At 41.1% G+C, this 12,678-nt stretch overlaps 1 protein-coding gene across 1 annotated transcript; it reads left to right on the forward strand.

The window, feature by feature from the left end:
- The first annotated feature begins 6,429 nt into the window (after window positions 1-6,429).
- On the forward strand, window positions 6,430-12,192 carry ZNF281 (zinc finger protein 281). The gene has a single exon (XM_039726387.1). It carries the CDS (start codon window positions 6,523-6,525, stop codon window positions 9,136-9,138), a length of 2,616 nt encoding a protein of 871 aa, XP_039582321.1. The 5' UTR covers window positions 6,430-6,522; the 3' UTR covers window positions 9,139-12,192.
- The last annotated feature ends 486 nt before the right edge of the window (window positions 12,193-12,678 follow it).

Consider the following 12,678-nt stretch of genomic DNA (forward strand, 5'->3'; position numbering starts at 1 on the left):
TCATAGTATGATAAATTTCCTTTAAAACTCCTGAATCCTGTAGCCCTGACTTTAATGCTTATAAACTTATTGCAAATGTCAAGAGTTCTTCTTAAAGGACAGGCAGAAAATGGATCCTTGTCACCTCAAAGAATTAGATTAACACAGGCTTGTCTAGGTACTCCAACAGGATCTTGGTAAGGGTAAAAGGTAAAAAATCTGTTAGATGACACATTTATATAAGAAATTTGTTATACCTGGCATATGAAAGCTATCCTGATACTTAAATATCCCATCTTGGCTTATGCAGAGAGGTGGACAGCTGACATCTCTAAGTCCATTTCAACTTTTTTTTTTCTTAACATGGATCTTTCCTATCATCCCAAACACACCTTTGTGCAGAGAGGTTATTGCTGGCTTTATCTAAAATAAACTTTAGGGCAGTTTTACATTTGGCAACATGGAATGCTAATCTACTAAGGCTGTGGAGAATGAGCTGATCTTTTGATATCCTAGATCCCAGTTATCCTACTGGCACTTATACAGAATTTCATCTAACATTTTCTATATGGCCCCGTAAAAACTGGTTTTGTACTTCATTTCTTGCAGAGATTCTCAGTGTGGAATCCAGACCTACACTCAACCTGTCCATTTCCACTTCACCTGACATTAACAGAAATATCTTTTTGATATGGCTCAGAACTAGACATGAAGTGTTGGGCTCTCGATACAACCGAGGCAAAGCGCGGTTTATCTCTGAGGGCCAGGCGAAGGCTCTGCTCCAGGGTAAGTTACTGATTTCCTCCAGGACCTTTGCTATCACAGTTTATTACTATCAAATTTCTGTGGATCTGTTAATTAGCATTACAAAATTTCCTTTGGTTTTGGTTTTTACTTCTAGTTTTTATAGGCAGAAAATCCAAGTCAGTCACGTAGTTTGCTCCTGTTTGCAAACCTGCAAGTACCAATTGAGTGATAACAATGAGAGCTGAAATAGTTGCCTGTGGGACGGTGACTTTGAAATTTCACAACAGTGCTGTTTCAAATTTCAGACTTCTTAAATGTTGAAGTAAAGATTTCAAACTTCAACTGTGGTCAAAAAATCCCATAATTTTGGAATTTGATATTCTTTGCATTAAAACTGATGATGTATGACAAAAGTTTCCTGAGGGTTACAGTTTCTAGCACTGGTCTAGGTTTAATCTCTCCTTGCTGACACAATTTAAATTTTTTTAGGACTACAGAAAGAATTCATGTTACTCACACAATCAGCCTATTTGCAGGCTGCAGTTTCTGTTGCTGTAATAATGTTGTTTATTAATTTATGGAAAAAAGGCAGTATTAGTCAGTATAGCTGTATATGATCTATCTTTATCTCTTCCATAAATCAGAAAATTTCTTGCAATCCAAAAATTTTCAGTGCTGGAGATTTTTAATGCTTTAAAATATTGAATTGTTTTTATTAGGTGTTAATTTATTTAGAATATGTTTCATTTATTTTTATTCTTCTATACAGTTCTTCTATCTTCTGCATTAGCAACATGCATATGTTGCTAATATGATTTTATTTAATTGATCTTTTGATTTTAGTAGCTGTGATTCCTTAAAAATCCTTTTCAGTTGTCAAGCAAATCAGAGACCAAATGCTTAAACAGGAGAAGGATGAAGCAATTCCACATTCTCAAGAATGTGTATATTGAAAAAAGTTGAAATTGAAAATATTGAAAGTATCAGTGTAACAGTCTCAACACACCAATTGCAAAATTATTGCAATTTATTGTCTAATTTTGAATGAAATATGTCCATAAAAAGGAAATGCCAAATATTAACAGAAGGAGAGACAAGCATTAAAGTCATGGAAAGAAACTTCTGATAAAAACGACTGCCATGCAAATTTCTGTTGCCCTGAAGCAATGAACTTGTGATAAGAGTGTCAACTTTCAGTGGTACCACCCAAACTGGAACAGATCCTGACAAACTTGCTGGAGATTAGAACTGTCCATAGACTGATTTATTCAAGATAGCAAGGACAATTCAGGCAAGAGCTGCCAAATTTCAAAGCTGAGCAACCCATTCATGCCCTGCCCAGAGTGACAGTCAGAGATGTAATTAAGCAGGGCTTTCCTTGGATTCCAAAAGGCAGGATTCAAACTCTGCTGAAGGTTTTTGACTTCTTAGTCTACCAAGAACACATCCTACTTTGGCATGAGACCTGAAAAATGGCAGGTGTGCTTGCACATTCTCTTTTGCCCAACATGGCCAGATTTTCTGTCTAGAAACCTCTACCTTTTCAAGGCATAGATGGCTTATTCTGGATGTGTATGGATTTGGCACTGAGCACAATGGGCTACAATTCCTCTGGGGATTCACATGTGCTATCAAACATAAAAAATTCCTGAAGGAATTTTATTTTATTGATCCCAACAGGTATAATAAACAGTTCTGGATAAAATTACTGGGTTGGTCACAACACTGTTTAATTCCCAGGAGTCAAAGAACATCTGACCAGCCGGAGCAACTGAGGCAGCTGCTCACAGAACCACACTGCTGCTGACACCAGGGCTCACTGAAAAAAACAGAGAAGCTCTTTTTGCAGCTAATGAGCTAAAGAAACTGAACTATCAATTATGTAAGACCACATTATTAACATTTCAAACCACCTGAGGCTCTGCACCTCTTTATTTTCACCACAGATGGACCACACACTATCCTGTACAGGTAATTGCTGATGACAGCATTGTGTGAAAATGACCCCTCGTTACCAGTTGTGGGTGCCAAGACCTCGTAACTCATTGCAGGCAATAAGTGAAATCCTTGTTGGGATGATTCTGTTAGAATAATTTGATGTTAGAGGACACCCCCTCTCCGAGATAAAGCAAGACAAAAAGCTCCCAAAAGTCTGCAAGAATTAAGACAAGAAACTCCACAGCACTTCTTATTTCTAACAGTTAAATATTCAAAGGAGTTGTTATCAAGCTCAAGAAAAGCAAAAATGTGGCATGCCAATTTAAGATCTGGAATCTTTAATGATTTGCTTTGAATTTTCTGTGAGATTAGTGAATATCCAAACTTAAGTAGTTAATTAGTTTGTTGTTCTGCGATGCTATGAGATTCACAGATTTCAGAAGAGACTCAGAAGCAATTAAACACATTATTTTTGCATACCTAGGTTAAAAAGCATTCTAGTCTTGAGAGTCTAGAATGTATATTTAATTTTTTTTTTACTCTTTATATCAGAGCAACCAGTATTGTATGGCAAGTTTAACTCATGAAAGTACTGAATAGCAAGCAGCATGTGGTTCTACTCTCTGTTGTGGGTTCAGCCTGAGAAAGATTTTTTTTTTATTTTTTTTTTCTTTCATCTTAACAGCTGATTATTTGTTGCCTCCCTCTCTCAGACAGCTACCCATAGCAGTTTCTTGCCTGGGATGGAAATCCTTAAAATCCTGGGAACTTGAAATGAAAGTAGGAGGAAATAAAGGCATAGACTTTTGTACCTGCTCCTTTTTTAATGTAGATTTCAGCTGATTCTGTGTCAGGAGACTCAGACTTGTCCACTAACTCTGTATTTGGAGAGATAACTGGGATTTTATTCCACAAACAGTTTGCCTGTAAGTCACTGTGAGTTGCCAAGCTCCAGGATTGTGGCAGTTCTGTTTGTAAACGAGCATCACAACATAATTGTGATATATATTGTAGGAAAGCACACTCAAATCCACAGCTGGCTCTTTTTTGAATCTATTCTTACTTATTGTTGAGTTCATTGATGCAACCTGAAAAATAACTGAAAGGAAGTGTTGGATTTTAGTTTCTTTTTAAAACTAAACAAATGAAATTAAGCAGAAATTCTCTCTCCCAAGCGTGTTATGCTGGCATTGGCTAATCCATGAAATTATTACATATGAATGGTACTTCTTATTCCTCCCTGTTTAATGAGATAGTGATTTTGCTGATGAGCAAATCCAGAAATAATCCAAATGTTTTTGAGTAATTTGCATGTTGGATTAAGAACTTGCAATCTATTTGCTATTCAAATGCAGTTTCTTACTAGAAAATATTTTCAGTTTGAAAATCAAGAGTTTTTTCCCTGACACCTTCAAATGGCCCATTTTAAGTACTAACATTGCAAGGTAGGGTAATTTTACAAATAAGTTTAAAAATAGGTTATAAACCCACAGTGAACATGAGTTACAGAAGCATTTTCATAGCAAACTATATATATTTTGCATGTATTTCCATTTGTTATTCTATTCTTCCCAGTAATTTCAGTGTGTTTTGCAGGATCCTGCCTGCAGATTGCAAGGATCAGTACCAAGTTGCACTATTAACTCAGATGCTGGACACACACCCTTCAAAAAAGCAAATATGTTCAGGAAAACTTATTGAAGTGAGTATTTTGTTTGGTTTTAGCTTGTTTAGTCTAATAAGAGGCCAATGTGAAGCAAGCTCTTCAAATAACTTTGGTGATTCATGTGTGTTATCTGCTTGGGTTATTTTTTTTTCTGTCCTCGTACATTTCTTATTTTCTTCCTATTTATGTTTCTAAAATAATTAAATGCGTGTATTTGTCGATACCTATGTGGGAGTATATTTTTAGTGTAGAATTTAGTAGCATATGTTTTCTTACTTTCAGTTTTACGAAAAGAAGTATCAGAAGTAGAGACTGTTCACTCAGTTTGCATTTGCATCTTCTTATTTTCACTTTCTGAAATAAATTTATTTTGTTGGTTGAAAGACCATTCAAATATAAAATTTTCTAATTAATGTTATGGATCTTTTGGTGCTAAGTTTTTCATTTTCAAACAGTTGAATATCACAGTATAGTTGATGCACTCCCATGTTATCAAATAAATGCTCAAGGTACAGCTTATAATGCTGAAAAATAGAAAAATAAATTGACCTTGATGAAGTGTGTCTTCTTTTGTCTGTTCCCAGGAAAGTTTATTTCAGGTATTTCTACTGCTGAAATGATTAGAGTTAACAGCTTTTTCCCTCCATTTTATTTTACAGGGTCTCTTCATCTTCCTGATATATGGGGTGTACAACACAGAGGTAAGTCTGCTTGGAGTATCTCAAGGCTGACAGAGTGAATGAGAGAAATGACAGGTTTCTTATCTTGATAACTGAGGGACAAAGTTGGCTTTCCATACGAGTGTCCTACTGCCCTTCATGCTTGGACTGGCTTATATGCATCCCAGCTTACCATTAAACACAGACACCCTGAATAAAGGGACAGACTCATTTCTCATAGGCACTGACTAATATTTTACTGCTGCTTTAAGTTTTTTGAATTCCTGCTCTGTCTTTTAACACTTAGCTAAACCTGACAGTCCTAAACTGTTGTAATTGAATGTACCTTTTGAAATTAACTGTTGGTTTACATGCTATAAAATATTTAAATTATTAAAGGAACTAGTTTTACGTAACAAAATTTTGAAGTACAGAAATGGCATAAAATTCCACTTTTTTGCATCAATCAGATATGTTTAAGATTTTAAGATCTGACTTGAGCCTTTATACCAGTCAGGGTTATGAAAAGTACTTGCTTTTTATAGGGTCATCTCTCATGAAGGAAAATATCTTTGACAGATAGATTCCTTATGATTTTTAGGCTTTATCTGCCTTGCTCTGTTACTTCCATTACATCAATAATAAAAATTAGTGTTAATATGTTTAATTCCAAGTTTTCAAGCTAAGGTACCTCTGATGTTTGCATTTTAAAACCTTACAGAAATACAACGCGTTTTCGAAGTAAAAACTCAAATTAAGCAGAATTATATTTATATTTTATTATTCTCTAAGGAGGGCAGAGACTAGAAAGATAGTGGAAAAGGTCTCCTGATTAACCCAAGTAAGGTACTATTTCAAAATAACTTTATGTCATTTCCAGTATAAGGATGAATGGTTTCCGCACACGCAGCCCAGCCCATGAGCACCATCAGCACGGGTGTAGCTGTGCCAGCGGCCCGCGGCTCCCGGCCGCTGAGCTGCCGCTGCTGTCCCACCCAGCGCTCCCCGCTGGCAGCCGGGCAAGGCTGGCACCGCACACCGGCTCGGCAGCGCGTGCGGGCAGGGAGCGCGGGAGCAGCGCGAGCCAAACGCGCCCGGTGGGTGCCTCCCCCTGGAACAGCGGGAATGTTTCGGGGAGCGCAGCCGCTTCGTTATCTCCGTGGCGTTACGTGCACCTCGTGGCACTGCTTTGGGATCCAACAGCACCACGCTCGAGTCTTTGTTAAAAACCTCAATTTCAGCCTTTCTGCAGCTGCCGCTTCTCGGCCCGCAGCCCGCGCTCGGAGCTCTGCGCTGCCCGGGCCCGGCCCCGCCGCGCCTTCCGAGCAGCACCTGCGCTCTGCTCCCGGGCGGTGCCGTCCCGCCGCGGGCGAGCGGCGCTGCCCGGTCCCGTTATCCGGGCAGTGCCGGGGCGGAGGCCGTGCCGGGCTCGGGGATCCCGCGGNNNNGGTCCGGCTGGCTGGCGGGCGGGCGGGCGGCGGGTCCCGCAGCCCCTCTGGGCCGCGCCTCCTCTCCGGCCCGCCTTCCCGGGGGATGAAACTCGGCAGCGGCTTCCTCGGCGGCGGCAAGAGGGCGGCGGCCATGGAGCCAACGTTCCCCCCCGGCATGGTGATGTTCAACCACCGGCTGCCCCCGGTCACCAGCTTCGCCCGGGCGGCCGCGCCCCCCGCGGCGGCCCAGCACCCCCCGCAGTGCGTGTTACCTCCGGCCGCCGCCGCCGCTTCCTCCACGGCGGGCGAGCCCCCGGCGCCTCCGCCCCCGCAGGACGTGACTTTCAAGAAGGAGCCGGCGGGGGCTTTCCCCTCCGCGCCCTCCTCGCAGAGGAGCCCCTGGGGCTTCCTGCAGTCCCTGGTGAGCATCAAGCAGGAGAAGCCCAGCGAGCAGGAGGAGGAGCAGCAGTCGCAGCACCATCACCACTACGGGGGGCTTTTCGGGGGAGCGGCGGAGGAGAGACCCCCCGGCCTGGGCAGCGGCGAAGGAAGCGGCCAGAGCGTGATCCAGGACCTCAGCCTTCTTCACCACCTGCACCAGCATCCCCACCGAGACCTGCTGCTGACTGGCAGAGGCGAGGGCGCTCCAGGCAGCGCGGGTGAGCCAAAGCACGACGCCCAGGTCAAGAAGGCAAAGAGGCCAAAGCCAGAAACTCAGGGAATCAAAGCCAAGCGGAAGCCGAGCGCTTCATCCAAACCCCCCCTGGTGGGAGATGGGGAAGGTGCCGTGGCGTCCCCCAGCCAGAAACCTCACGTCTGCGAGCACTGCAGTGCTGCCTTCAGGAGCTCCTATCACTTGCGCAGGCACGTGCTCATCCACACCGGGGAGAGGCCTTTCCAGTGCAGCCAGTGCAGCATGGGCTTCATCCAGAAGTACTTGCTGCAGAGACACGAGAAGATCCACAGTAGGGAGAAGCCTTTTGGGTGTGACCAGTGTAGTATGAAGTTCATCCAGAAGTACCACATGGAAAGACACAAGAGGACGCATAGTGGAGAAAAGCCATACAAATGTGACACTTGTCAGCAGTATTTTTCAAGGACTGATAGACTGTTAAAGCACAGAAGAACATGTGGTGAAGCCATAGGTAAAGCAGGGGCTGGAATGGAGCCCGGATCATCAAATAGCATGGGTAGCTTGGCTGCGTTGTCTCAGGGAAATACAAGTTCCTCAAGGAGAAAAAGTAAAACAAAAAATACGTCCACTGAAAACAAAGGAAGCAAGTGTAGCAGCAAAATCGCTGAATCTCAAGTTACAAGTAATGTGGCCATGCCAAGTTATGCAGTTGATATTCCTATTGTGTCTTCCAGTGGTGGTCTAGTTGGCACAGGCGTAGATGAACTTCAGAAAAAGGTGCCAAAATTGGTCTTGAAAAAAGCGAGCAGAAAACAAGGAGACAAAAATTACCTTAATTTTGTATCACCACTGCCAGATATTTTGGGGCAAAAACCACTGTCTGGGAAACAGAGTGGCTCTCTAGGCTTAGTAGCCAATACCAGTGTAGACTCTATTGGCCTTCTCCAAAGTACAGGTGGTAAACCGGGTCAAATAAGTAGCAATTATGATGATGCCATGCAGTTTTCAAAGAAAAGAAGATACCTACAAACTGCAAGCAGTAACAGTGCCTTTTCACTTAATGTCGGACACATGACTTCCCAGCAGTCCGTCATCCAGTCTCCGGGTGTTAGCGTTATGGATAACGAAGCTCCTCTGTCTCTTATCGATTCAGCGTCTTTAAATAATGAAATCAAGTCTTGCCACGACAAGTCTGGTATTCCTGATGAAGTCTTACAGAGCCTTTTGGACCAGTACTCTCACAAATCGGAAGGCCAGAAAGAAGATCCTTTCAGTATAACTGAACAGCGTGTGGACTTGCACACCTCAGGAGAACATTCAGACATGGTTCAGGAAGAAAACTTGAGCCCCAACTCTCAAACAGTTTCAAATGATAAGGCAAGCATGTTGCAAGAATACTCAAAATACCTCCAACAAGCCTTTGAAAGAACAACCAACAGCACTGGTTTTGCTTTTGGGCCCAGTTTCCAGTTTGTTAGCTTGTCTTCAACTCTCCATAACCACAGTCTGTTTCCAGACAAGCAGATATACACTACATCTCCACTTGAGTGTGGCTTCAGCCAATCCGTTACCTCAGTATTGCCAACTGCGTTGCCAAAACCTCCATTTGGGATGTTGCTTGGCTCTCAGCCAGGCTTTTATTTGTCTGCTTTGGAGGCTTCGCATCAACAGTTGACTCCTTCTCAAGAGCTGGATGATCTCATCGATCCGCAGAAAAACTTAGAGACTTCATCGAACTACCAGTCAACATCTCAGAAACTGACTGGCCAGAAGGAACAGAAAAACTTAGAATCCTCAACGAGCTTTCAGATCCCATCTCAGGAGTTAACCAGCCAGATAGATCCTCAGAAGGACATAGAGCCTAGAGCAACCTACCAGATCGAGAACTTTGCACAAGCGTTTGGTTCTCAGTTCAAGTCGGGCAGCAGGGTGCCAATGACTTTTATCTCTAACTCTAATGGAGAAGTGGACCATAGAGTAAGGACTTCAGTGTCAGATTTCTCAGGGTATACAAATATGATGTCTGATGTAAGTGAGCCATGTAGTACACGAGTAAAAACCCCAACCAGCCAGAGTTACAGGTAAGGTCCTCACTGTGACCAGGCTGTGGGGTCTTCTTAATGTAATTTGTTTTACTTTGACAACACTGCCATTGGAATGTTTCTACACGGTCCTTTTAAGAATAATGTAACATGCCCTTTCAATGCAACTTTTCATATTTAGTTTATTTTATTAGTGTGATTTTTTTAGCTCTGTTTATTATGGTTTTTAATCAAAAATCAATAGTTTTAAAATAGCGTTTTTGTTCAAGTGACAATGTTTAGCAATCAAATTTACATTATGTAGATTGTCAGGGAATAGCCCAAGATTTTAAAATGCAAAAAATTAACTTTGTTCCTAGGACTAAAGTTTATTCTAATTGCTTTACTCTCAGGAAAGTGTAATGAAGCATGGGAATTCTATGCACCGCAAGTGTATTGGAACTTCCGATTTACAGATGATGACAAATATATCTCAGCTTTTTGAGGAAGGGATCTTTGACATTTCAAATTGCTGTCTCTTACGTCAGCTGATCTGAAAGAATTTTGCTACCTAAATCTTGTTGTTTTTAAAGTACTCCTGTTCTTCCAGGTGACGCTCATTCCAGGCAGGTGGAGCAAATATTCTCGGGTCTGCACGATGAGCCCGGCACGGTAGCTTTAATCTGAACAGTAATGTCCCCAGAACTTCTGTGTAAGACTGTAATTCCGTAAAGAGATTCTGTTGACACAAACCGTGAGAACAAGATGTGTGCAGCTGGTTCATGTCATTAGAACCCCAACTTGAAACTACAGTCCTAATCCAGAGAGGGTTTTGGGATACGTTATTTGTTACACACGGTTCAAAAAAGTCCATCCCCTGCTCTTCCCCTTTGCACATTCTTTTAGTGTAAAGGGTTCCCTCTATTTTATTGTGTTCCTGGTTCCTCTGGACTTGATCTTGTCTGCCTGCCCCCCACCTACCTCCCCTTCCCCATCCCCTCTTTTTTCCCCCCTTTCCCCTACTCTCTCTCATCCCGACGTAATAGCTAGCATTTCAAAAGATTTACATTCCAGAAAGTGCATATCTCACGATGTGCTTTCTGATGTCTTACGACATCAGGTGATGAACAATGAACACCCACCTGTTTTAGAACTATGTCGAGGTTTCCACGTACGATAAGAAATAATCTACTCCCAACTGTACATAGTGAGGCCCCTGTCCTGCATCAGGATCAGCTACCACGGAGCCCTGTGCCCAGCAGTGTCCCGGTGGTGTCACTGGAGCTCTTTACGGAGAGAGGGCCTTGCAGCAGTTCATCATGGCAGGCTTTTAGGGCCTAAGGCTGCAATTCCATCAAAGGATTCTGGTGATGGCATCAACTACAAAAGTAGAACTTGAGTGGCTTGTTAATATCAACAGAACTTTTCTTTGGAATTATTGCCTTACTTTATGTATATTTTGTGGTACATTATTTATTATATGTGAATCCTGATGAATGCCTGTGGAGCCATGGAAACCTGCTAGAAATACTGGTGGCCATTCAAAGCTGCTGAAACGCAGTGGCACTGCTCTAAACCACTTTTTGCAAATGAATTTTTTGATTAGTTTTTTAATGTAATTTTGGTGATGTTTATGATGATGGTTTTTTATGTACTCTTGGTGATGTTTCAGTCTTATGTACTTTTCTGTTGTCAGGAAGGTACCAGTGGTTGTTTGCAGTCTTATTGTGTAATCAGCCTATTACAGGCTTCCATGTATAATAAAGTTATTAACATTGTGCAAGTGTAAAACACTTCTGTTATGAAAGTGGTGTATTATTAAAGGAATTGTTACAAAAATCCTGGGTAATTTCTCCTGTTGTCCCTCACCACTATGAATAGAAACCTGAGCCCATTTGTGATTTCTTTTGCTAGTAAACTTTTTTCCCTCCCCTCACTAACCTAGAGTTTGTTCTCATAGAATCTGTGTAACTCCATTAACTTTTTATTTATACTTGAATCTGTATTTCACGCTATTTCAGTTTAAATAATCAACAGCTGTTCTCTAAACACAGAACCCAGCCTGTTATCAGGGATGGAATAGTCAGTGACCACTGTGTTGGCTTTTTTAGTACCTTTTCTTTTGTTTTACAGAGGTTATAATTTACATTCTTTATATTGTGTGTAGTAGAAGTTGCATATGTATTGTTCTGGCTGTTTGCTTTAACTTAATAAAACCCATTATTCACAAAATCATAAAGGCATCACTTCTATTATCCAATCATGCTTTTGAGGACTTAGTAAGGTAACAGGAGATTAAATTTTGAGAAGGAATTTACTGGAAGGTTTTTGGTTTGTTTTCTTCAGTTTCCTTTTGAGTTAAATAATCAAAATGTGCTATTTTAGACATCAGGAGTCTAATTCATACCTTTAGCTTAGCAAAACTTAAATTTCCTGAAGTTAAAATGTTTATACAGCCTCATCTTTTCAAATCTGTAATTTTAGTAAAAAAAAATATATAATATTGTTAACTGCAAAGACCTCTTATAATTGCCGAAAGTTCAGAATGACAAATACATAATATAGTAACTTATTTCAAGGTAAAGATTGTATAATCTCCTGTATCTGCTTTTTGGGGGTTTATTTGGTTGTAATTTCCCCCTCACCCTCCTGTTAATTCCTGCATTATAATGAAAGTCATGTAAAGGTAGTACTATAGCAGAATACTTTAAAAGCATTTTAAGTAATCTGAAGGTAGGTTGTGAATTTACTTAGCCTGTATTTTTCTTCAACTTTGCATGTGTGTTTGAATCAAGGCAGTGTCATGGATGAGAAAAATCCTTGGCATGTTAAAAAACAAGCACAAAGACCTTACAAAACGTAAACATGGAATATGCTCAATGTCTAACATTCAGAATGTTGCTAGGAATCATTTAAAAGTAGTATGGCAAAACGTAATGGGATTTTATGAGCTCTTTGCACAACTTAGACATTCAAACATGTTTCTAACTAGAGCAGAATGAAACATTTTTCCTCTAATATGGAGATAAAATTTTATTGCAGTGAAGGTAGGGGTATGTTAAAATTGCATGGAAATCAGGCTGTGGCTTTACCTGGTACATACTTGAATTTGAAAACTGCATAGTTAACCCATGTGAACTTCATTTAGGGATGTGTTGTTGAGAGAGGGAAAAGGGAAAGCAAAATGGCTCTTGAATTCTTTTCCACTTTATTTCAAGGTTTAGTCTGTTGTTTTTAAAGGAGTTACAGGAGGGCAATGATAACCTGCTGCCTACCAATAACAGGACTGTCAGGATAATTCATAGATGTAATGATAGAAAATGGTGCATAAACTGTTACACTTCCTCTTAGGGTAGTTCACATGACATTATTGCCTTGGAACCTCGTGCACTATGATACCTTGGACTGTGATTGCACCTCTGTGTCCCAAGCCACTGAAAGTGCATGTCTGACTTGCCTGCATATGATCTAGAAGAGCTACCTAAAATTTGCTGTAGTTCCTGAATCACTTCAAATGCATACAGACTTGTGGGAGAAATACTAGAGTAAGAAACTGAAATGAAAGGAGAATGAAAAAAAGGTGAAAACAGAATGGTGTGAAGGA

Source organism: Passer montanus, unplaced genomic scaffold (assembly GCF_014805655.1).
Source record: "Passer montanus isolate IOZ18808 unplaced genomic scaffold, ASM1480565v1 scaffold58, whole genome shotgun sequence".
NCBI classification, from domain to species: Eukaryota; Metazoa; Chordata; class Aves; order Passeriformes; family Passeridae; genus Passer; species Passer montanus.